The sequence below is a fragment of the Petaurus breviceps genome, unplaced genomic scaffold (assembly GCF_028583685.1).
Source record: "Petaurus breviceps papuanus isolate PSGF00001 unplaced genomic scaffold, PetGlider_PUasm1.0 91133, whole genome shotgun sequence".
In the NCBI taxonomy this organism is placed as follows: domain Eukaryota; kingdom Metazoa; phylum Chordata; class Mammalia; order Diprotodontia; family Petauridae; genus Petaurus; species Petaurus breviceps.
The window spans coordinates 97241337-97268235 of NW_027187419.1; the positions used below are offsets into that span (position 1 = coordinate 97241337).

Here is a 26899-nt window from a genome sequence, read left to right on the forward strand (position 1 = left end):
GACATTCACAAACTCTAGAATAAGGGCTCTTAGTCTTTTTGTGTGTGTTTATGGACCCCTTTGGCAATCTGGCAAAGACTATGGACCCCTCCTCAGAATAATGTTTTAAGCTGCAAAATGATATAAAGCACATAGAATGACCACGGAAATCAATTATATTGAGATATAATTAATAAAAATTCGTGGACCCCCTGAAATCTATCCATGGACTCCCCCCTCTCACTTTGGAGTTCATAGACCCCAATTTGAGAACCCCTGATATAGAACTCTAATGGCTCCATGTTCTCATCATTATGGACAATCCCTTCAAGGAACATTACAACCCAACAGTGCCTGCCAATCCTTTGAGATGCTTATGCATGTCCTCACAGAAATTCACCACAGTATGCACAGATAAAAATGACCCATTCCCTGTTCCCAAAGAACTTTCAATCGAATAGAATCAATCAGCAAATGTCTATTACGAAACAACTATTTTCAAGGTCCTATGGTAGTCCCCAGACTACTACAAAGACAAAATTAAGGATCGTATAATTTAGCTGGGGAGTATAGCCATTGACATCCATAGAAATAGCATATAGTCTGCCAAATGCAGCAGGACCTGTGCCAAGACCTTGCTCTTGCCTGTGCTTTTGTCTACATGACTTAAGTATAGACAGGTTTTTGCCCTAAGATGCCCTTTCCCCATTCTATCCTAACTGCATAGTCTATAATGAAGCAGTGAGAGGACAAGGACATGGTTATGTGGGTGGGTTTGTCTCCAGGCTCAAACAATCTGGCATGGCTTCATTAGCAGAAATGTTAGAGCATCAGTGGCTACTTTAAAATCCCATTTTGTAAACACAGAAAATATTACTGAGGAGGAGGGAAATTTTACTGAGGAGAAAGAAAATCGTAGATATAAAACTGGTGGCAGCATCAGAAGCAATGCCTTTTATATTACAAATGCTGAAACTGAGGCTCAGGGAGGCTAAGCAATTTGTTTGTGGTCACAGATGCAGGAAACATCAGAGGCAGAATTTAAACCAGATCCTTTGACTGGAGACCAAACCAGATGGAACATACAGAAAATTTTGTTTGGCCCAGGGAATAAGCCACCAAACAGCTCAATCCCATCAGGAATGTTTTATCTGATTCTCTTTAACTTGATACTCTCTGAAATCTCAGTCTTGGGCTCCTGTAAGCCCTGTAATGGTTAGTAGCTTTTCAGTTGTGTCTGACTCTTCATGACCCCATTTGGGCTTTTCTTGGCAAAGATACTGAAGAGGGTCACCATTTTCTTCTCCAGTTCATTTTATAGATGTGGAACTGAAACAAACAGCCTTAAGTAAATTGCCCAGGGTCACTCAGTTGGTAAGCATCTGAGGTTGGATTTGAATTCATGAAGATGAATCATCCTGACTCCAGGTACAACACTATTCACTGTGCCACCTAGCTGCCCTAAGTCTTGGAAACTTGAGGTCAAAATCACACATTTCCAGCCATCACAGGCAGGCTTTAGTTATGAGGCAAACACCCTTTCTCTTTGCTGATTTTTGCTGTCTCTAAATGAGAGCAATTGGCTAGAAATTCTCCCCTCTTGGCAAGTTAACAGAAAATGAAAGTGTACTTATCATTGAAACAGCTTGCTAAATACCATTTTAGGGTTGGCCTGCATTCATTGGTCTAATCTTCGCTGACCAAGTTAGAATTGCCCCCTTCAAAGATATGGTGTACAAATATTACCTGAAGACATAGCTGAAATGAAGTCCTTCATGAGAAACCAGATATCCCCCATATCTGTAAGAGGCTGAATTGGCTATGAATACTATGGACTGTGAAAAACCAAAGCATAATCCATAGATATTTGCTTTTCGGATGGCTGTACTAAATAGGTTTTTCAGCGCTTTCTCATACGCTTCAATGAATCGGATTTCCTTTCCCATCCCAGCAACTGTGCGGATATTACTGAGGGCTTCATTAGAAATCTGAAGAATAAAAGAGTTTCAGAGAAAATGAAAAAGAGAGAAGAAATGATTGTTGTATTCCTGGCACACTGTAGCACCAACACAATATTTACAGCGCCCATGATCACGATAAAGACCGTGATTATAATGTGACTCATGACATTCAATGGCAAAATATACCAGATTCTCCAGGTAGACAACAGAACTGAAGTATTTTTTAGACACCAGAAAATTGAATTCCAAAACCAGTAATCCTATTCCATTATAGTACCAAATATATTTAGAAACCATAATAATGCTGAGAGCCATGCCATCCTTTAGCCTTCCCACAAACCAATACAAGATCAATATTTAGTCACAAACCTCTCTATCTCCTTAATGAGCACCCTCCCTCCCCAGAATCTGGCTAGCTCTGACTACCAGCTTCCTGTGGGCTCTGCTTCCCTTCAGCAAACTCTTCCCATCACAGGCTCCATGTGACTACATTCAGCCCAGCAAGGGGCAGAGTTTATCTTCATAGCAGGGAAGCTTCCTGTGGGCTCTGCTGTACCCTTCAGCAAATTCCCTTCATCACAGGCCCCATGTGATTACATTCAGCCTATCAGGGGGCAGAGTTTACTTTCAAAGCAGGGGAGATCTTCAATCTCCCGCCTAGGTCTATTAAGGGGCAGGGAAGATCTTCAAATTCCCATTCCCATTATACACACCAATGGCACATCCATATGGACAACCATGTGATGACCTTTCCTTTTGCATACCAGAAGTTGGTTGCAACAAGTCAGAAACCAAAGGGATGACCCTCTTAACAGTGTGAATGTGGATACTATGGCTCAGGATATTTATTAGAGTGACTATATCTGCAGTCTGTCTGATAGAAAGACTGACCTAACTACCCATGAAAATCAACACAGCTGTTCAGTATGACTCTTTGTGACAGTACAGTTCATGGGGTTTTCTTGGCAAACATACTGGACTGGTTTGCCATTTCTTTTTCCAATGGATTAAGGTAAAGAGAGGTTAAGTGACTTGTCCAGGGTCACACAGCTAGTAAGTGTCTGAGGCTGGATTTGAACTCAGGTCTTCCTGGCTCCAGGTCCAGCACTCTATCCACTGAGCTACCTAGCTGCCTCGATATAATAATAAAAAACATAGACTGGTTAAAAAATTAAAAACATAAGAATTCAAAGAAGATTGAACCTCTGACCCATCTATCTATGCATATTTATAGCAATCAGTGGCAGCAGAATTCTAAAGTAGGACACTAGAAAATATGAGAAGGGTTGGTGGGAACTTTTTGGGTTGGTAAGACATTTTGTAGTTCAGAAAGTTCCTTATTTGTGCATAGCTAACATGCTGCCTGATTATTTGTTTGTTTGTCCAAAGTGATCTTGAAATTCAGACATCACCTTTTCCCCAAATTACCTGACCAGTAGCTTCTAAGACATGCTTGTCTAATGATGCAAATCCCGTCAGCATTCGAGTTTGTATGGCTCCTGATAGTGCTAAGAAGGGGAGGAAGCACGATATCACTAAACTCAGTTTCCAGCTGAAGACAAATGAAATGGTCAGGGCCACACCAATATTGGAGAGGGAACTGACAATTATCCCAATCTGAGTTCCAGTAGCCTGAAAATCAAACACAACAGAAGGCAATGATTATCATGATATGGAAATATATTACATGTGTTCGAGAAATGCAAAGCATTATCAACGTGTATCAGCATGGCTTTAACTCACTTTAAAATAAATCCAGTAAATGAAATTCAATATGTTTTTGGTTCTCTAGAATTAATTCCCTTAAAAATCAAACTTCAGTGAATAGAGCACCAGCCCTGGAATCAGGAGGACCTGAGTTCAAATCCGGCCTCAGACACAACATAAAAACTAGCTGTGTGAACTTGGGCAAGTCACTTAACCCCAATTGCCCTCCAAAAAGCAAAAAAAAACCAAACCTTTTTTAGTAAATTTAAAATGTCCTGCAGATAATATAAACACCCAATGGAAATAGAAACAAAAGTAAATCCATGTGATCTAACCAGCAAGGACTTCTATTAAGGTATAATGAAGAATTTCTGGATGGGAGAGGCTATACGGCACTGAACGGGCACATAAGGGATGTTGTGACATTTCTTTCTCATATTTCCTTAGAAGTTTTATCTGTCTGGGAGGTGGCTAAGCTGTCCCCCTTCAACGGTTTGAATTCTTTGGTTCCTGAAATTATAAAAGTAAGAGTGGCATGAAAACTGACCCATTAAGAAAGATTCTTGATTGGGGAGAGGAATAGAGAACACTTGCTTTTGTTTTCTCTGATCAGTATTATTTACCACACTCACAAGACCTCACAGCAGTCATATGATATACCCATGGGTCAGGAGAAAGCTTTCTCCCAACTTTTTCCTGGGAAATGAATACAAATAATAAAATGAGTAGCAGAAAGAATAAATTTGTGGTGGGCGTAGGGGTAGGGTGGGGTGGCAATGATTCCTTAGAAAATGCTGGCTTTGTGCTTGAGTTAAGTGAGACAAGTCAAATTAAATAGTGCTGGGAATCTAGCTGTCTAACTTTTAAAAATGTGCTGTTTCATCCAGCATGTCAGAGTAAGTCCCTTGAGTAAATCTGTGTTTTGTCATGCTTGGTAACTACCAATTAGGATTGCTCATTCTTTTAGCTCAGTTCCCCTGACCTGGCTTTTACCCCAGGAGCCTGAGAGAGTAGAAAAGGCCTTCTACTTTTACAGAAATCACAATCCAAACAGGGGAACATATGACCTTGGAGAATTTGGAGTTTTGTTTGCCAAGATTGGGCTCAAAGCCCCACTAATCACAGACAAATTCTCCTCTCTTAAGCATGTCATATGAATTTCAAAAACTTGGAAAAGAGGTTGCAATGTCTGGAAAAAAAAAAAACAACCATTGGCCATAAGAACCTTTCAAAAGACATGGAATGGTATCCATTCATTTCCAATCTTAGAACTGATGGAAAATATGACTTTGGCACATCTCAGACCCTCAAGTAACTAAACCATTGGAAAATGTACAGATGTTTGAACAGATCCAGCACAGAATTCCCCCTGGAACTCCCCTAGCCCCTCCTTTCTACTCTCCTAGGACTTACCGCTTGAACTTGAGATGCATCTGTAGCAAGCCTTGCTGTCAGAGCTCCAGGGCTGTTCTTTGCATCATCAAACCAGCCAATGTCTTGCCCTAACATGGCTTGGAAACCAAGTCTACGTAGCCTTTTCGTGAGCAGCTCTCCAGATTTGGCAAGTGTATAGCCCTAAAGCACATAGAGTTTATTGACTGGTTTTTAAAAGGGGGGAGTGATGGAATTTTTTTTAAATAAAAAGTTTTTTTATGTTATTAACTAAAAGTTCATTACCTGTAGAAATTGAGTGAAAAAGGACATAATTCCTAATCCTATGAAGAATATGCATAGTCCATCAATCTGAGTCTTTTGTTCTTCCTTATCAAGAAGAGAGAAAGTCTTTGGGAAAATAACAGACATCAAAGAAATGTTTCATAAATAACATGTCCAATGAAATAAGTTTATAGATGTTTTAAAATGCATTCTGGATTAAAAGCATTTGGTTTTGCTTAAAAACAAAACCCTGAAGTACAACGTTATAAATATGCTTATAAAGTTAACTTTATTTCTTTATGCCACAAGAAGTATATTCAAGTCAGCACAGCCTAGTCTAATAACTAGAACAGGGGTGGGGTGCCTTCAGCCTTGGGATCACATGTGGCCCTCTAGGTCCTTAAGGGAGGCTTTTTGACTGACTCCAAATTTTACAATTCCCCATGCCTGGACCAGAGTGCTGGACTTAGAATCAGGGAGACTTCAAATCCTGCTTCTGATTCTTATTAGCACTTACAAACATCACTAAAATGAAAGAGGTGAACTAGATGCTATCCAAGGTCCTTTCCAGCCCTAGAGTCTATGATCAACTTTTATTTAATATTCATAAATACTTCAAGATCCATAAATATTTTAATTCTTATTTAATACCTATAAATACTTAATACTTAAGCTATTCTAATAGTACTCAAAATGCAATTAATTTATAATGTGTGTGTTTGTGTCTGTGTGTGTGTGTGTGTTTAAATGATAGATGCAATGATAATGTTTTTATTTCCCATCTGGACTCTGTCTGTTATTAAAACTTTATAGGTACCATATATACATTAAACAATATAATAATTTCCAATAGTAGCAGCAAATGTTTGTCAATCTTAAACTTGTCTGTAACTAGAACGGGTATCAATATTAGGATAAAGCTATTTTTATAATTAATACAATACCCACTCTATCTTCAACCAGTCCATCCAGATTATACTTCCTAAAACACAATTTTAATCACATTTCTTCCCCCTCCCTCCTCACTCCACACACAGCTACTCCAAAACTCCTGTGGATTCTTCTTGCCTATCAAATACGCTTTTTGGTCTGGCATTCACAGTCCTTCCCAGTCTTTATCAAACTTATCTTTCCAATTTTATCTTCTACCACTTCCCTTCACATATATCACGTGCCCCAGATAAATCAGACTATTCATTATTCCCAAAACATACCTCACAATTTCCTACTTCAATGCTTTTGTTTATTTCATTGCCTCTCCCTAGAATGCCTTTCACACCTAGCAAAATTTTAGCTATCCTCTTTAAGATCCAACTTAAATTCTATTTTCTCTCTGAAACATTCTCTATGATCACACAAGCCAGAAGTGAACTGTCCCTGCTATGAGTGTGACATTGTGTTGCCCAGATGTCTCTAACATATTATATAAAATTAGTTATTTATGTAAATGTTTTATTTTCCCTTCTTTCTTTGAAGATAAAAAGCATACTTTATAGAGAGCATTTTCTCCCTTTATAGTATATAATACAGCGATTTTGCACAGTGTAGGAACTTGTTTGTCCTTGGTTCTCAAAGAGGACCAATGACATCAGGAAGGTGATGTCTTGACTTGCAAGTGAATTGGATTTAAGTGAGGTAGGGCTGTGCAAAGTCACCAGCCTCACTCTCTCCTCCAGTCATCTGGGTTCAGTGGCAAGATACAGATCAGAACAACTGGAGATGGCCCCAGATACAGTGGGAGACCTTGGCCTTTTTAATCTAAGGTCTTTCCCAGGTCTCAGTTTGTCTGAGGCAACACCCTTTCAGTGATTGACTAGGTAAAAAATGAGGCAAAAGATGGCCTCTTTTACCTACTTAAAAAAGTCAGTCTTGGAAGGGAAGACCCTCAGAATCTCTGGCCAGAACAGAAACAATTGCTATTTACCCTCACTCTGAGCCAACAAAACCCAAATAATGACCAAGGTAGGTTTGGTTTGGGACCTATTATTGGCTGATCAGTGAGATTTGGGCTTAAGGCATAGTCAAATAGCTTTTTTGTATCCCAAATGGGTGATCAAAGCCTGTTTTTTCCAGGGCTCTATTTCAAGAAATTTATATTCCTTTGGGCAAAGCACCCACATCTAAGTGTATGATTCCTCATGGGGAGGGAGGGAAGTAGGAAAGAAAGAAGGGAGGAAGAGAGGAAGAGAGGGAGGGAGGGAGGAAGGAAAGGAGGAAGGAAAGAAGGAAGGAAGGGAGGGAGGGAGGGAGGAAGGAAAGGAGGAAGGAAGGAGGGAAGAGAGGGATGAAGGAAGGGAGGGAGGGAGAAAGGATGGAAAAGAGGGAGGAAGGAAGGAAGGAAGGAAGGAAGGAAGGAAGGAAGGAAGGAAGGAAGGAAGGAAGGAAGGGACGGAGGGATGAAGGAAAGAAGTGTTGTCTAACTGGAACTGGCCAGTGATTTACACAGTGTGGGAACTGAAATATGTGTGGAATGAATGAATATTATGTTTATGAAAAATTGGGCATTTTGTTCCAAAATCAAATGCTCCTCTTCACAGTGGTATCTGGGAAGAGAACAGCACCATGCGAAGTGTTGTCTGGTCTCTGAACTGCAAGTTAGTGTCCAAACTCACACATTCCCTTATCCTTCTACATTGCTATGACAGTGTTCCATTCTTTCCTTTCGATGCATCCCTCAGAGTTTGTCTTCTGATTTATTTCCTTCCCTGTCCCCAAAGCACCAATTTAAAGTACAATTAACTTACAATTAACTAGCAAATCAAGTTGCTTGTGACTTAAAAGCCACCTCAGCCTGCCATACCAGCTTCACCGCCTTTCCCCACCCCCGACCCTGGGCTTCTGACTGGTAGTAACCAATGCCAGACCAAATCCACCATATGTATAGCTCTTCACTGGACCTACAACGTTGCTGCTTCACCAGCCTATTTAAGCCATGCTTCCTTGGGCTAGTTCAGGGAACAATGATCAATCAACTCTTTCCTTTCTGGGAAGGAAGATTTAATCAATTGCCTATGATTTCGTTTACCATTTCTGTGACTTCCCAGACCAAAACACCCCTTCTAGGTCACCATGCTCCACTATATGTTATCTCCCCATTAAGATATAAACTCCTGGTTGGGCAGAGACTGTCTTACTTTTTGCATCTGACTCCCCAGTACTTGGCATAGTGTCTGGCACATAATAAGCACTTAACAAGTGAGTTTTAAAAAAAAATTTATTCCCAATGGGAAGTCTGTAGGTTATGGCATAGGCTAAGTCCTAACAACCCTAATTCATTCACCTTAGTTTCCATCTATTTTTCAGAGTATAATGGAGTTTGTAAGTGAGTCATATGAGTTCAGCTTCAGAAGGGAATAATTTTAATGATAGATATGAACTCAAATATCTTATGGAATAGGGAAAACTAAGAAGTGCCACTGCTACACAAACATCCAAAGACCTGCTATCTTTGGTTTTTACTAAGACACATTGGCATTCAATGAAATGGATTCCACGTGTGGAAAAATCCCATTGACTATTTTAGCATAAAGGTAAATTTGAATGAATGAAAAAGTTTAAATTATAGACTTTAAAAAAAGAAATAGTTTCATTATTGAATAAGTATTGCCATTAAAACCAGACTAACAAAATGTTAGTGTGATCCACTTTAAATATAGATTAAAATTATTGCAATTAGCAATAGAGTAGAATGCTGAATTTGGATCTAGATTCAAATTTTATCTGTGACACTTATTAACTTATGACCCTACTCTAGTCACTTAATCTCTCTGAGCCTCAGGCCACTTTCTAAGACACATCAGTCCTTAAATATAAATGGGTTGCAATCTACCTTGGCCATTGAGATCATAGATTCTTGAAATAATTCAGTTAATTAGATAATCAATCATTTCTATGATAGATTTTAAGTACCTGAAAGCATTTTATTTTCTTAAATAATTTAAACCTCTCAAAATTGATTACAGTGTTAAAATAACTTATCAAACCATTTGCTTTAGTAAAATATCCTTTGCCTGACCCTTGGGGTGTTTCCCAATGGTCTGTTCTTAAATCCTTTTTTCTCTATACTCTCTGCTTATATGCAGTTGCTTCACAAACCTAGATGTCTAACCCTGACTGCTTTTCTAAAATCCAGGTGCATCTTCAGCTACCTATAAGAAACTTCTACCATGGTGTCCCACTATCACCTCAACCTCCCACATTCAAAATCAAGTTTTATTATCTGTCTCCATAATTGTTTCTCCCAATTTAATTATTTCTATCTGTGGTGTTCACTCAGTTACCCATGTTTCTAATCTCAGGGTTGTCTTTGACTAATCTCTTTTCCCCAACTCATTTCTAACTAGTTACCAATTCCTGCCACCCAGCCACCCAGCTCCTTTCCATTCCCACTGTCATTATTCTAGTATAGATTTCATCACTGTCTGTAAAAAAAAAAAAAACATGGTAAAGAAGCCTTTTAACAGATTACAGCTCTCCTCTCTCCTGACTCCAGTTTTCACTGTGACGTGGTCAGCAGCAATGAGAGAAGACTCTGCAGCTGCTTGGGATGGGGAGGAAGACTCCTATGGGCTACAAAGCAGCAGCTAGCATGTATCCATGGCCCCTGGCTGTAGGAAGTAGTGGGAGAGGCCTGGCAAGCAGTTGCTGCTACTGCTACTACTACTATTAATGAATAACGACCACTCATATTGTTGCAGTATTTTAGAGTTTCAAAGTGCTTTATTTACACCATTTCATTTGGCCCTTATAACAACTATGTGAGGCAGGTGTTCTTATTAACCCCATTTTGAAGATGAGGAGACTGAGGCTCTGAGAAGTTAAATAACTTGCTCAAGGTGATAGCTAATAAGTATGTCTGAGGCAGGATTTGAACTTTGCTCTCCCTGATGACAAGTCCAGTACTTTGTGAACTTTGAAGAGTCAGAATGGAATGATGAAGGACAATGTGCGAATGGTGTTTGTTAGGCCAAGAAGAAAGTACACAGGGACAGGACCTGGTCAGTGGGCACCTTGGATAGTGTTAATCCTGCCTGGTATTTTGTATTATGTTTGTGTAAATGTGTTAAGTGGGAGCAGCCTGTGTGGATCTTGACTGTTTGTGAAGTCTGTCCCTCCTGGTTGGGGATGCTGAGAGGACAGGAGAGTGAATGGCAAATTGTCAGAACGAGTATAAACACTCATTTAGTCTTAGTGCTGATTCCCCACTGAGTGAGTCAGCTGTTTATGGACCATGATGGCCAGCTATTTCAGACACTCAGTATTTGATTGGCACATTGAATCCTAAATGAGTTTGTTTAGATCTCAGCATGCTCAGAGGATTCAGAGTAGAGGAGAGGAACTGTGGAGGACTGCAGAGTGTCTGTGTCCTTAACACAATCCATACTTTATAATGCAGTCAGAATAATTTTTCCTTTGCCTCGATTTGGTCACACCAGACCCTTGCTCCACAAATCTGGCATTCTCTGTGGTCTGTTTTGTTCAAGTAAGACCCCTTTGACTGACATTCAAGGATCTCAGCAATCTCATGCCAACTGCCCTCTCTACATTCTATGCTCTTGTCTTGATGCCCTATCTATGCTTCTGTCTATGTCCTCTCCTGATGACATTCTGTCCCTCTGCTGATAGCTAACATTTATGTGGCGCTTTCATATTGCAATGTTTAGCATTTTAGCCTCACTACAACCCTGGGAAGTATGTGCTATTGTTATCCCCATTTTACAGATGAGACAACTGAGGCAGATAGAGGTTAAATGACTGGCCTAGGATCACAGAGCTCAGGTCTTTCTGAGTACAGCAGTCTAGTCACTTGAAATGGATTACAGTGTCCCCTACTTACTCCTGCCCCAGTGTCTTCTCAAAATGCCTTCTTCTCCATATGTCTCCTACTCCCTCCAAAATCCTGCCAATTCTTTAAAGACAGACTTTAAGCCACAAGTCATTAAGAGTTCAAGTCTAGCCTGTGACAATGAAAGACTGTGTGTCCCTGGGCAAGTCAGTACATCTCTCTCAGTGCTCTAGGTATCTCTCAAAGACAATGGAATTGCAGACAATGGCCCAACCTGTATTGATTAGTACAAGGAAATTTCTAATAGTGGAGTTCTCTATGCTGGTGAAATCAGAGGTCCAAGCCTTATGCCGCTCTTTAAAACTCAACTCAAATGATGCCTCTTTCATGAAACCTTCCTCCTTAATGTTCACATGGCATTTTGTCAAGTCAACAAGCATTTATTAAGTACCTACACTTTGTTTTGCAACTCTTCAATTCTCATTATGTCATAATTGTGAATCTTACTCTTCTAGTAAACTATAAGCTCCCTGAAGCCAGGCTCTGTGTCTTAGTTATATTAATATGGAGGTATGTGGATATTTAAATCATGTATAGATAACCTTTCAGCACAGTCCCTGACCAAATGGTCACAAATTCCAAATCAGTGGAGTCTAAGTAAAACGTTTTCCTTTTCCAACTGATTAGTAAAATAAGAGAATTTGGCATTCCTAAGGTCCCATGCCTTTTTTCTTGTGATGAGTACACGTGGTCTGTTCTCAGGATATAACACAGGGACTTTCTCCCATTTTTGACATAACATAGTTCCATTGTTCAGTGAGGAAGAGTTTCAGGGGGAAAAAACAAATATGCTTTGGTTGGATCTTAAGAAATCCTCTTTTAGTCCCCTTGTGTGCCAGTATTATTCAAATGTAGATACCCCTTTCCTCTGAGCTATGATCCAGCTATTAGAAGCCTAGAACTATAGAATGTAAGAATCAGGAGAGACTCAGAGCTGATCTAATCCCATAGACTCATTTTACAGATGAGAGGATCCATGATTTGCCAAAGGAAGGACACACAGGTCATGACTGGCTGCTACTCAATAAAGAAGACCCTACTATTTCAAACAGAGAGACTCCGTGATTTCCCTTTGTTTTCTCTGTTCCTGTTAGCCTTACTCAGCTTCGCAGGAGTGTGCAGTGGAGAAGAGTCAAACTTGGCAAAATCCATTGTAATGACACTTGGTGAATACTCATCTAAAATCCACACTGACTGCCCACCGTGTGATGATGTTTTCAAGTCCAAGAAAATGCCTTTTATGAAAACAAATACAGCACCTCCCTCCTGTCACTAACAGTTTCCAGCTCACCCTATCTTTAATTGCTGAGCCCCTGGGCAGGCATCTTTACTACAGAATGGTCACTTAGGTAGCTGGGGATGTGGGGCTGAAGATGCAACATCTGTTTTGGAGGAATTGGGGCCAATTTTCTATTCAGCCAAATGAGATCCAGGGAAAGAGAGTCAGTCACTTGACAAATGATGCTTCACACTGAGCTAAGGTTTTATCCGGATTAGGAACCCAGCTCTGAACAGCTCCCAAGGCTTGGTTGGCTGGGTTCTCAGACCACACTGCAGTATCAGTGCACCAAACACATCCTGCATACATCACTTAACTAGGATGAAAGTGGCTCACTTATAAATTGGCTATTTTCTGGATTGGAAAATTAGACCTCGAGTATGAAAACAACATGCAGTTCTTAAAATGTACATGCTAATTAGCCCTGTCAGGGACAACCAGAAACAATCATCTTTAGCAAAGAGAGAAGACAATAGAGGTTGCTGGAGCACCAGATTCTTGGCTGATGCAGCCTCACTGGACTGTTACCAATGAAGAGACTTTGGGTTCTTTCTTTCTACCAGCTGGCTGTTTGCCCTGCTCCTGCAGCACCAAAGGAAAGATGCCACAGTCTCAGACTGTGTAAAAAGCTGCATCTTCTACTCTGTTCTAGTTGATTGTTACATCAAAATCTGAGCTAGGGGATTTTGCTACCACCAGGAGGCAGAATGCTCAAGGAGACCAATGGCCAGTGGCTGCAAGCTGAGGCACTTGCTCTCCTATGCCGATTCCCTGACCTTGGGCAAATGAAGGGGGAAATCACTGAATGCCAGTGATGGAAAGTCTTCTAGGGAAATTAGATGGCACAATGGATAGAATGTCAAGGCTGGAGTCAGGAAGACTCATCTTCCTGAGTTCAAATTTGGCCTCACTAGCTGTGTGAGCCTGGACAAGTCACTTAACCCTGTTTGCCCCATTTTCCTCATCTGTAAAAGAAGCTGGAGAAGGAAATGGAAAGCCAGTCCAGTGTGTTTGTCAAGAAAACCCCAAATGGAGTCATGAAGAGTTGGATATGATGAAATGATTCAGCAGCAAAAGTCCAACCTACTCCTTGTGTAGATGAAAAAAAAAGCAAGGCTCAGAGAGAGATGAAGTAGTTTGCCCAAGGTGATGCAATTAGGGAATGGCAGAATTGGGAGTAGAATTCCCGAACCAGTGTGTAGGTTAGTTTTTAAAAGCACAGGATTTGGAGTTAGATAATCGGGGTTCCTATACAGATTATTCTGCTTATCATCATCATTTTCACCACCACCACCATCATCACCACCACCACCATCATCATCACCACCATTATCATCATCTTCATCATCATCATCATCATCATCATCATCATCACCACCACCACCACCATCGTCATCATCACCACCATCATCATTATCACCATCATCATTCAACCTTAGCTAAGCCACTTTACTCCTTTGGACCTCTGTTTATTCATCTGTGAAACAAGAGCGCTGGACCAGATGAATGTGAAGTTTCCTTCTAGCTCTAATAGTTTAGGAATCATCTCTTTTCATCATACTATATAGTGAGAACTCAGCTAATCAGAACCATCAAAAACTGTTTTTTGGCACAATGTAAATACTGGAAGTGGAGTCAAAAACATGAGTTGAAGTCTCAGCTCTAAAACTTCTTATCAATGGAGAGAAAAAGGCATAAAATGTTGAACTTCAAGTGAGAAAGATCTAGGTTCTAATCCTACCTTGGTAATTACTGGTGGTGGGACCACAGGCAAGTAACTTAACTTCTCAGAACCTCAGTTTCCTCATCTATAAAATAGGCATAATAATACTATGTAGGCACAATATTACCAATGTCACAGCATTATGATGATTCTCAGATGAGTTCATCTGTGTCATAGGAGCACTTTTGACCTTAATGATTCCATTCTGAATTTGTAATGAGAATATATGTATCAAGCCCATAGGGAATAAATACCTATGTTGTACAAATATGGGGGAAATTATCTGCAAAATTTAAAGTGCTACATTAATTTCAACTGTCATTACTGTATTGCATGACTGGGTAAACAACAATGTCTCTGACTAACTATTCTCATTTGTAAAATGGGAAAAATATTGTTGCTGTTGTCATTCAATCATGTCTGACTCTTTGTGACCTCATTTGGAGTTTTCTTGGCAAAGATACTGGAGTGGTTTGCCATTTCCTTCCCCAGCTCATTTCATAAATGAGGAAACGGAGGCAAACAGGGTTCAGTGACTTATTCAGGATCACACAGTCAGTATCTGAAACCAGAGGTGAGCTCAGGTCTCTCTGACTCCAGGGTCTAGAGCTCTTTCCGCTGTGCCACCTAACTGTCTGTAAAATGGGGAGAATAGCATGCACTATTTACTTCTCAAGGTTGTTACAAGAAAAGGATTTTAAAGCTCTAAAGCAATAATATAAATGTGGGCTATTATCATTATTTTGAACTGTGCTCTTTCTTTTAAGAAAATGTCCTGGGGAGAATAAAGATTCAGACATATCTCCTATCCCACCTGCAGCTGATTGTACATCGGGTGTTTTTTTTATAATTAAATTTCAATATAATTAGTTTCCTTTGCAATCCTATGTACTTTATTTTATACATTTAAAAATATTCTTCCGAGAAGAGGCCCATAGGCTTTAACAGACTGCCAAAGAGGTCTATGACATAAAAATCTGAAGAGCTCCCAAGATATCATTGTCCAATGAAGACTGATTTTCAAAGACTCTGCAAAGATCCTGAAGCAACAGAGAAAGATTCAGTTATATTCCATTATGCCATTATTATACCATTCTTCCTAAGATGGAAAAAGAGACAGATTCAGTTGACCAGAGAATCAAATTAAAGTCTCTTTTTCCCTGAGGCTTCCAATTATGCTTTTCTGCCAGTTGTAAATGCTTTCCAGTGTATGAACAAGTGATTCGTGCAGTGGGGAGACTAAATTCTTTAAAAGATGAGGGCATATGTCCCCCAAAGAAATAAAAGAAAAGAGGAATAAGATTTACATGTGCACAAATACTTATAGTATCTCTTCTTGAGGTAGCCAGAAATTGTAAAGTAAGGACATATCCTCCTTTTTGGGGAATGGAAATGGCTGAGCAAATTGTGACATATGAATATGCCTTAAGAAAAGATGGACAATTTCAGAAGAAACTTCTGTGAAAGCTTCTATGAACTAAGGCAAAGCAAGGTGAACAGAAGTAAGAGAAAAATTTCTACAACAATAACAGTATTACCAAGAAAAACTTTGCAAAACTATATAATGGGCTAATCAACACAATGATAAACCAGGAGGCCAAACATGCCACCCACCTTCTGACAGATGATGATCTCAAAATGCATGTCTAATGTGGAAATGTGTATTTATGTAGAGAGATTTGTTGTTTTTTATATGTCTAATGTGAAAATTTGTAGCTATATAGAGATTTCTTTTTCTTTTCTTTTTTTTGTAATCTGCTCAGTGAAGTAAAGGGGTGTTTAGGGAGGGACCGAGATAGATTTTAAAAAGTACCAAACAAATTAATAAAAACCAAGACTAATATCTTGATGACTGAATTAGCAGAGTGTACAAATAATCCAGTATGACCTATCTTCTTTCTTTTAACCATGTTGCACTTACTTTATTGGTAATTTTAGCAGAGAGAGCAACAGTAAAAGTTTGATAGAAGAAAAGATGGAAACAATTGCCTAAATGAAAACTTGGAATTATTTTTATATTTCATTTATCCAGGATCTCTCTATACCCTCATTACCTCTTCCCCTTTATCACCTGCATGTATTCAGCTTAGACCTGAGTGTTGGCCGCAGGCACAAAAATTATTCAAAATTTGAATACCAAGTTATATTTTTCACTTCTACCATTCTACAAGGAAGGAAATTACCTCCATTGGATACTAATGACATTGTACTCTCTAGACTGTCTGCCCTATTTTCTGGTCTGATTGCTTTGTAGGCAAATTGTCTTTTGCCACTATTTAAATTGCTTTCCTGATATCTTTTATACAGACCTTTTGATTGTGTGAATGTAATGCAAGCCCAAATGAGAGAGCTCTACTTTGCCTTTATATGTTCTCAGTGGAGGAAAAATATTCTCCTTGTTGAGAAAAAAATTACAACTCACAACCAGCAAGAAAGAAGAAGGCACAGCTAGCAATTTCCTGAGGCTCTTTTTTGCATGTAGATGAAGAGTGCTTCTAATGATATAGAAACAAAGAGACTAGAGGACAAAATATAAATGCATAACCTCTTACCCCAATAATCTGGCTGAATAAAAGAGCATAAAGGGGATTGACTGCACCATTCAGAGCTGCTCCTATGGCACCCGCAAGCATATAAGGCCATTCTGGAATGTTGTACTTCAAAATCCTCTTAACTGGTGCGGGTTCAACTTTTTCTTCAGAAGGATGATCCTTAAGGTAAGAAAAGGTTATAGTCATTATTAAATCAGGAAACTACTTGAAAATATCATATACTACCGTATATACACTTAGGAGTTACTGCTAGCTAAGACTAAGCAGAAATGATGACTAAGTTTATTAAACATGATTCTGCTTATAATTCTTTTTTTAAATATTTTATTTTTCCAATTACTTGTAAAGACAATTTTTAACATTCCTTTAAAAAAACTTTTGATTTTTTCTCCCTCTGTAAAATAATAATTGATTTGATGTAAGTTATGTATTTCCATATTAGTTATATTGTGAAAGAAAAAACAGACCAAAAGGAAAAAAAATCACAAAAAAGTAAAGAAAATGAAAATAGTATGCTTCTAACTTCATTCAGATTATGTCAGATCTTTCTCTGGATGTGGATATCATTTTTTTAAAATGAGTCCTTTCAGATTGTCTCGGATCATTTTATTGCTGAGAAGAGCTAAGTTATTCACAATTGATTATCACACTTTTCTTTTACTGTGTACAACGTTCTCGTGGTTCTATGCACTTCACTTTGCATCAGTTAAGGTAAGTCTTTTCAGGATTTTCTGAAATCCACCTACTTGTCATTTTTTACAGCACAATAGTGTCCCATTACATTCATATACCACAATTTGTTCAATCATTCCCCACTTGATGGGCATTCCTTCAATCTCCAATTTTTGCCACCACAAAAAAGAGCTGCTATAAATATTTTTGTTCATGTAGGTCTTTTTCCCTTTTAAAGATTTCTTTTGGATACAGACCTAGTAGTGCTGTTGCTAGATCAAAAGGTATACACAGTTTGATTGTGTTTCGAATTGCTCTCCAGAATGGTTGGATCAGTTCACAACTTCATGGACAATGAATGCATTAGTGCCCCAAATTACCCACATCCTCTCCAATACTTGTTATTTTCCTTTTCTGTCACATTATCCAATCTGATATGTGTGAAGTGGTACCTCAGAGTTGTTTTAACCTGTATTACTCTAATCAATAGTGATTTAGAGCATTTTTTATATGACTATAGATTTGATTTCTTCATCTGAAAACTACCTGTTCATATTCTTTGACCATTTATGAATTGGAGAATGATTTATATTCTTCTAAATTTGACTCAGTTCTCTATATATCTGAGAAATGAGTATGTTTATATTTCTAATGGAAAGATTAAAACTCAGCTATATATTTTAAGGAAAAGATGTTTTCATATAATTCATTAATTCCCTTAAATGATAGTATGTTTGAATTTTCACATCTCATATTTCTTAACTAGGTTTAGGGTTTAGCCATTACTTTAACATACTTATGCCTTTCATCAGATATTGGATATCAGAGTTACAAATTATTCCTTCATAATAGAATCAGTATCTATAAAACCCCAGTTTGATCATTGTTGACTCATGACTTTACTAATTGTTATTCCTGGAAAACTGAGGGAGGGAATAAGCATTTTTAAAGCACTTACTATGTACCAGACACTGTGCTAAGCACTTTACAAATATTATCTCATATTCCCACTGGATCTTACACCAATTACATATAACATAAAAATGTAGATAGCATGTTAATTTAATATGAATTAATAAATTTATTAAGTTGGTTAATTTAATAAAATAAACTTATTTAATATAAATTTAATGAAATATTTTAAAACACATTTTCTTTTGTCGATAAAAATCAGCATTTTTTTCTTTCATAAACAACTATTCAGTGAATTCTATTTCATAAATGTAATACCAGATTTAAATAGGGAAGAATTTTCAAATAATTTTATACATGACCCTCTAATTTAGTAAGTCAGAAACAAAACAGAAATAGAAAACTAGTTCATTAGTTCAAAACCAGCAAATAGAAAACTCGTTCTCTTAATTATACCCACAGTTTAAGTGTAATAAAGGAAAACAGTTTAGACTAAAGGTGCCATTACTATTGTATCCACTCATGTTATCTCACTTTTTAATATTTTCCTTCCTTTTGTATTTGCTTGCTGCTCATTTTCTTACATAAACTTTCTGCTTGCTCAGCTATTCCACCTCAGAATTATCTACCATGTTGAATTGTGTCCACTGTTATACTATTTCAAATGACTGTCTGATATTTGCTACTGGACCATAGAATAACCAAACAGTTTGCTTAATGATGCTAGCCAGGCTCTAATCAATCTCTGATAGTACTTTTCTGGATCTACCACTCATCACCTTAACATGATGGTAATTTCCTTAGAGTTCAAAGGAACTTATGAAACTAACCATGTCTCTAGACCAGGAATTCCTTTATTTTGAAGGGGAATGGAGGATACTGGATCTCTCTATTTCATTCATGTAGTCTGGAGGTGTAATGTCTACTAATGGGTTTGATCCACCTACTGATAAGCATGGATATTTTGAACCACTCCATTTCTGAACTCATCTGCTTCATTCCTCTTTAGTCAGCCTGGTGGTCCCCCTCTACCAGGGACTCACCATATTGATTCTAATCTTAGTATGGACACAGGATCAGCTTTAGCCCTACTGTGTCTCTGAATCTTGAGCTCAAGAAATCTACCAGCCACAATCTCCCCAGTTATAAGAATTATAGACATGTACCACCTTGGAAGGCCAGAGGTTGTGGTCTTGTGATCAGTGAATTATTTTAAAAATATTTTATAACTATTTTAATATAATTTGTTTCCTTTGTAATCCTATGTATTTTATTTCATGAGTTTAAAAACATTATTCAAAGAAAGGGTCCATAAGCTTCACTGAACTTCCAAATAATTCCACGGTACACACACAAAAGATTGACTACCAAATTGCAATTAATTTGTTCTTCTCATTGAGCTTTAAGTTTAGGATGTTAATGAGGTTTTGGACCAGCAAGAACAGCTAAATCCACAGTTAATCCAAAAGACTATTTTAGCAAATTGCTCTGACTCATAGCCCTAGAGATATTAGAAAGAATAGATGTAAATGATGTTGTATAATATTTTTTAGCACCTAGAAATGGTGTTTAAAAGTTTTTATCAAGTAAATATATGAGTTGGTGAGTTTGTCATGCAACAAGAATGAAAGAAAAGAGATGGACAGCTATTATCATCAATTTGTAACCTTGAGATAGTAAAAGAAACAGAGATAAATATCCAGTATGTTAGGTGTTTCTTTTATAGAGGACTTCTAGAAAGAGATGGAGAAGCATAATACCCAATGAGAACATAAAGCAGGTTATGATCAGCACTGCTGGAGGGAGTTTCAGTCATCAAAGTATCATATCCTTTTCCCCTCCCTCTTTCATCCCCTTTGATGGAAGTACAACTGAAAAGGAAATTAGCCTAAAACATGGACTAAAGGAGGAAGAAAAACAAAGAATTGGCTGTTAATTTTTAAAACAGTAGAACGCTAGCCCTGCCCCCCCCCATTTTAGAGATTTTATTGAATTTAATTTAAGATACACACGAGAACAATGAAGAAAATGAAATTATATAGAGAGTACATTTTAAAGAATGACTCAAAGGAAGTTCATTCTGATCTCTGGACTCATACCCTGAAATAACAGGAAGAGGGGGAAAAAGTCACCCACAGACTGGGGTTGACAATTCCATCTTAATTGGAGTTTCTTAGGAACATTATTAGCATAGTCAGTCTGATTAAATCTAATTTTTTCCCCTTTATCTCAATTTTTGAGGATCAGGTGAAAATATAGCTCTTTTCCTAGTCTCCATGCTAAGCTCCATAGACCAGATTCTACACAAGTTGTTACTTGTTCCAGCCCACAAAGGTCTTCTGCTTTATCTATCTATGATCAATATTTCTCAGTATCTAGGGATTACAATACACCTGTAATTTCTTGGAGTGCTTTCTTAGTCCTCAACTCCCATAATCAACCTTTCCTTTTCTATAAACAAATCTGCATAACTATTAGTTCAATGCTACTTTATTGGTTTCTATTATTGGTTGTGTTCTGCCCATGGAAGGCTTTTTAATTCTACTCTGAGTCCCTTCATAGACTCTTTTCAGAAGTCTGCCATTTTTGACAATTCCAAAAGTACGTATACTCATGGTCAGCCTTTACTATTGCTCAGCACAGTGATGCCTGGCTGTTTCAAAAACATTTCTGCTCTACAAACTATTTGGGGAAATTAGTGAAGGAGTTCTACCAAATTCTTTTTATGACACAAATATGGTACTGATACCTAAATCAGGAAGAGATAAAACAGAGAAAGAAAATTATAGACCAATCTCCCTCATGAATACAGATGCAAAAATTCTAAATAAAGTACTAGCAAAAAGACTACAGCAACTTATCTCAAGAATAATACATTTGATCAGGTAGGATTTATTCCAGGAATGCAAGGATGGTTTAATATTTGGAAAACCATCAGTATAATTGATCATATCAATAATAAAACTAGCAGAAACCACATGATCATCTCAATAGATGCAGAAAAGGCTTTTGACAAGATACAACATCCATTCCTATTAAAAACATTAGAAAATATAGGAATAAATGGAGCCTTCCTTAAAATAATAGGTAGCATATACTTAAAGGCATTAGCAAGTATTATATGTAATGGGGAGAAGCTAGAAGCATTTCCCATAAGATCAGGGGTGAAACAAGGGTGTCCACCATCACCCCTCTTATTCAATCTGGTACTAGAAATGCTAGCAGTAGCAATTAGAGAAGAAAAAGAAATCAAAGGAATCAAATTAGGCAAAGAAGAGACCAAGCTATCACTCTTTGCAGATGATATGATGATATATTTAGAGAATCCTAAAGAATCAAGTAAAAAACTACTTGAGACAATAAATAAATTTGGCAAAGTTGCAGGATACAAAATAAACCCACATAAATGCTTGGCATTCCTAGATATTCCCAATGAAATTCAACAGCAAGAGATAGAAAGAGAAATCCCATTTAAAGTTACTGTAGACATTATAAAATATTTGGGAATCTACCTGCCAAAACAAACCCAGGACCTATATGACCACAACTACAAAACATTTTTCATACAAAAACATTTCTGTAAGTTTCTAACATTCGTTTCTCTCTCCAATAGTTTCTATCAATCCTCTTTCTCCTTTTGAAAGAAGTGTAAAAACTTCCAGAGATCTCTGTTTTGTTTTGTTTTTAGTTTGTTTGTTTTTATTTAACTTTCAGTTAGGATACCTTCCAAATCTGTTATGTATGAACTATGTTATAGTTCCATTTTATATTATCAGACTGGTATTGCATAAGTATTAATTGCAATTAATTTGCTCTTCTCATTGAGATTTAAGTTTAGGATGCTAATGAGACTCTGGACATGTAGTTTCAGATTTCTCCTTGATAGTTCTGTGTGTGGTGTGTATTGCCAAGTAGAGACCAAGGTGTTATGTAAGGATTACCTGCATTCATTGGTTCAGTTTGATCTTTCTGCAATGATATCAGAATGTCATTTGGGCTTTAGCATCTACTTTTCTTTGGCATTTATTGAGAATTTTATACCTATCAAGCCCAAATGACATTCTGATATCATTGCAGAAAGATTTCATGAGAGAGAGAAGCACTTAATATGTGTCTTTTAAATTTTTCTTATGGATCTTTTATCCATGTACATCAAGTTATTAATAAAAATGTTTTGGTATTAGTCCCTTTTTAAACTTTGAAGCCCTTGTCAATTCTATTTGGGGCAATGATGATGAGCTTAAGATTGGGTGGACCATAAGGGGTTTCAAATGTCTTTCTGTACAATGTCATATTTCTGTCAATTGCTCTTGATGTTATTATATTAGTGGCACATATCAAATAGAGAAAACCATTGCATGTTGACATTATATATTCTAGATTTCTCATTATACTTGGGTCTATTGTATATGTATATATACATATATTTGTGATAATCAATAAAAACAATATAAATCTCATAGTACTTTTGAGTGGCTTCATCAGTAATCACCTAATTATTAGTAAATTGCTTTTTAATCCCCTAGCACTTTCTAGCACATTCTTTTTTTGTTGTTCTTCAACCTATATGCTGTTTTTCTTTTAAGGTTTTATAGGTTTTTTAATTCCTCAATCTGTGAATTGCTTGAATAAAGTACAAAAGATATAATTGGTGAATGATGTTCTCATCTTTTAGTACTAGACGTGTTTCGTATTTTTTAGCAGAATATATGTGATAACTTCTGTTAAGAAAAGAGGAATCAGGTTTTTGCCTGAGAGTAAGCTTGTAAAGTTCTTTCTAGTAATTTATGTATCACTGTGAAATGTGCAGGCCAGTAATTATGGATCTTCTCCAAAATCAATATTTTCTAATTTTATAGAGAACCTAGATCTTCAATCACATCCTTTTATGTATTTGGTCATTATAATAATGGTACACAAACTTTCTGTTTTATGTTTGACCACTTTGTGTTTTTGTTGTGTTGGATTTCTTGTGACCATCTAGATTCTCTCTCCTTGTCTCCAATTGACCACATCATCTGAAAGGACTAGTAAAAGAAAATACATCCAACTGGGAGCAGAGAGAGAAATACCAAGGACAAATATGAACAGACATAAACACAGATGGATACTGGAAGATACCCACCAGAGGAAAGAAACAATTTCAGGGAGTGTGGTGGAGAGAATGCTTGCTATGGCCTTTAGAAAGGCACCAATCCTCAGAGCCCAGCAGAGAGCTACACCTAAGGAAAACTTGATGAGCATTTCACAACGGGAGAAAAGGACTCTCACTGCTTTGCAAGGTACCTTCCTGACACATACATTCCCTCCATTTGTGCCTCAATATCTTTATATCTAAGTTTGAACCCACTCTCCCTAGGGACTTTGTGCATGCAAAAGAAAAGTACATCTCAGCTTTGAGCATAATATTGTATACCAATTGTATTTACTATATATACTTAATAGATTTTTTTTGTTTTAAGTCAACCTAGAGCATTAATTGATTATCCGTAGGCATCACACTGGTGGGGGACTCCTGAAAGACTTGGCCCCTCAGAGTTACCCTGAGAACATTGAGAGAGTCATAACAAACACCCTCTTAGGATTAGACTTGGCCTACCAATTCAAGTGCAAGTTGATAAATTGTCTCCAGAGAGGTGCTATGCCTTCTTTTAAATATTATGAGAGAACACATTCACCCATATACATTCATGAGGATTCATGATGGTTCTAGAAAACTCCAGCTTTTCTGAATTAGTCTGATTTGGCACAATTGGCCTACTAGTTGGATTTATGCTATCAAATCCTGAAGGAGCTATTTAAAATTCCATCTAAGTATTCCCATTTCCTCTGCACTGTAATTTGAGATGTTGATATTATTTCTGTTGCCTATTTCATTATTAGATAGAATTTCTGGAGATCATGTTAAGTAGAGATTTTTAATGAATTGAGATTCTTCAATTTTCTTCTGATTCTAATAGCAACTCAATTTTAGCTCTTATTTCATCTAGCCTAGATTTAGGGAAGAAGTTACTTCTTGCAATTGCCCTCATTTGTCTTTAATATATTGCTGTGACTTGGAGCTGTTGTATGTTTACAAAAACAAACTAACTAGCTTATAATAGATAAGATCTGTTTCTAATTTTTTTCAACATAGTACTAGAGAATAGGGGCAACTAGGCGGTACAGTGGATAGAGCACTGGGCTTAGAGACAAGAAGACTCATCTTCATGAGTTCAAATATGGCCTCAGACACTTATTAACTGTGTGACCTAGGGGCAACTTGCTTAACCTTATTTGCCTCAGTTTCCCCATTTGTAAAATGAGTTGGATAAGGAAATGGCAAATCACTCTACTATCTCTTTCAAGAAAACCCCAAATGGGGTCATGAAGAGTTGGACACTACTTAAACAAGTGAACTGGAGAATAATGAAAGCATTCATATCTCCAGTCTTTTATGTACACTTAGAGTTTGCTTGCTTCAAAGACCAATGCTATCTACACTTGAACATTTCCAGTAGATGGGATATTGGTATTTCTGATTTGTTCTGATGGGTCTTGTCTTTTTGCAGTACCAGAACACAATAGGGAATCACTTGTTCTGCTCTATTCCATCTTAAACTGTTTCAAACAGAACCAGCCAGTAGCTTTATCCCCCACTCTCTCTGCACCCCACTTTATGGGCTATTCCTTTGACTTTTAGTAACAGTTATATCACACTGACTGGTATCATCAGAGACCAAGTCATCAACTTTTCAGACTTCACAGCTACTGTAGATGTCACCATTGTACATTATTTTAACTGGTATTATTCTGCTTTGCCATCTGCTATCTCCCTCTAGTCCTCCCCCTGTAATTATAATATAGAACTGAAGTGTTTTTGCTATTGTTATACACAATGTTTATATTCCATGTTCCTATTTAAGAATGTAGATGAATGGAATGCTTTAAATTTCTATCTTTCTTAAAAAAAACAAAGAATCTAAAATAACCAAACTCAGTTTCCTTTTACTAATATGACTTTATAATTTTTTTCCCTTTGGTGTCGGTGGCCTTCAGTAGAATAAAAAATATCTATCTCCATAGTTGACCGTCAGGTGGTCTTGATTGTATCTTTTTTTTTTCAGGAACAAATTCTCATTTCATTTTAAAGGTCTCAATAATTTTAAATACATAAAGATAAGGACCTTATTTGCCATGGACAAATATAATGCATTATTATTAGTGTCAAAAGGTATCATTATCCTCCCAGTCACCCAGGTTCACAACCTAAATGTCATCCTCTACTTTTCAGTCCCTCATCCTACATATCCAATTAGTTACCAAGTCCTCTCCTTTCTACCTTTACAACACCTCTCATAAACACCTCTTTTCCTCTAATACTGTCACCATATCATTCCTGTACTAATCCAATTGTCTGCTAATTTGTCCCTCTTCCTCAAGTCTCTCCCCACTCCACTCCATCTGATCTTACAAAAGAACAGATCTGACCTATACCTTGAGTTCTTGACTATACTTTGAGGCTCTACTGTGAAATCTATAGACTTCAAAAATAAAGGATTTTGTTTTCTTTTTGAATGGGTCAACTGCTTAAAAATTTAATTGGAAAAAACATTAAAAAAGCAAAAACTGGGAGTAGATTTTCTTTAAAATTTATGTTTTGACTTTGTTCAGAGGAAAATATCTTTCTCCTCCTGATAATTCTTCAAATAAGACTCAATAAAAAGCAGTCATTCAATAATTGTCAATGGAATTGCCATAATGACCATAGAAGAATCCAGGACTGAAAGATATATAATATCTAGGATGAGTAATATGATTCTCATAAACATTTTCTCTCACAATGACTCATCCTCTTTTTTTCTTTTACAAGAAAACCAGGGTCTATAATCATATTCAAACCTTCCTAGAAGTTGAATAATCCTCTATTTGTAAAATGACTCTGCATTAAGACAAAAGAAGACCTTTATGTTCCTTCCCCTCCATCTTTTGTTTGTAAACCACACTGTAATTCACTCTAAACTTCATCACAAATGTTCACAGTGACTCAAGGCAGATTCTAAATTCCTGTAACCAAAATGGAATCTGAGATTTTGTTCTGGGAAAAAAAAAAAAAGCTAAATGGATGGTTATCTTACAATGACACAAAGTCATGGATTCTGTTAGTACTTAAAATCATAATATTGTATTGTTTCTTTTCTAATTTGCCTTTATAAAACATTGTAGAAAATCTTTGCTGTCATGCTATAGTAAGCTTAAGTTTAAGCAACGTTCATAAAGTCCAGTATTTGCTATATTAAAAAGAGAGATATTTATGCATGCATATGGATTCTTTTCTTGTATCTTTCGTCTTTTGTGCTTTATTATTTGTTTTAAGTTTCTCCAAAAACCTGGAAAATTGTATGTGTTTACAGAAAGAGTTCCATGAAACAGAATCAAAGTTGCAAAGTTGAGGGGGTCTTAGAAGGCACTGTATCCAACCCCTTATTGTACAGGTTAGGAAACAGAGCACCAGAGAGATTAAATGATTTGCCCAGGGTCACAGAGCTACAAAGGGTTCGAATTCAAGGTCTTCCTGAATCCAGATTGTGTCCTCTCCACTATAGTGTTCTGTAAGTGACGTTAATTCAGATC

The 26899-nt window shown here is 37.2% G+C and overlaps 1 protein-coding gene across 1 annotated transcript in view; it reads right to left on the reverse strand.

The window, feature by feature from the left end:
- Positions 1–26899, reverse strand: part of ABCB11 (ATP binding cassette subfamily B member 11) — a 100368-nt gene that overhangs the window by 14343 nt on the left and 59126 nt on the right. The window contains exons 16-20 of the mRNA XM_069080192.1: positions 16703–16861; positions 5325–5429; positions 5061–5222; positions 3369–3572; positions 1726–1967 (exon numbers count right to left, since the gene is read on the reverse strand). Of these exons, the coding sequence (XP_068936293.1) occupies positions 1726–1967; positions 3369–3572; positions 5061–5222; positions 5325–5429; positions 16703–16861 (872 nt within the window). The remainder of the gene's footprint in view (positions 1–1725; positions 1968–3368; positions 3573–5060; positions 5223–5324; positions 5430–16702; positions 16862–26899) is intronic.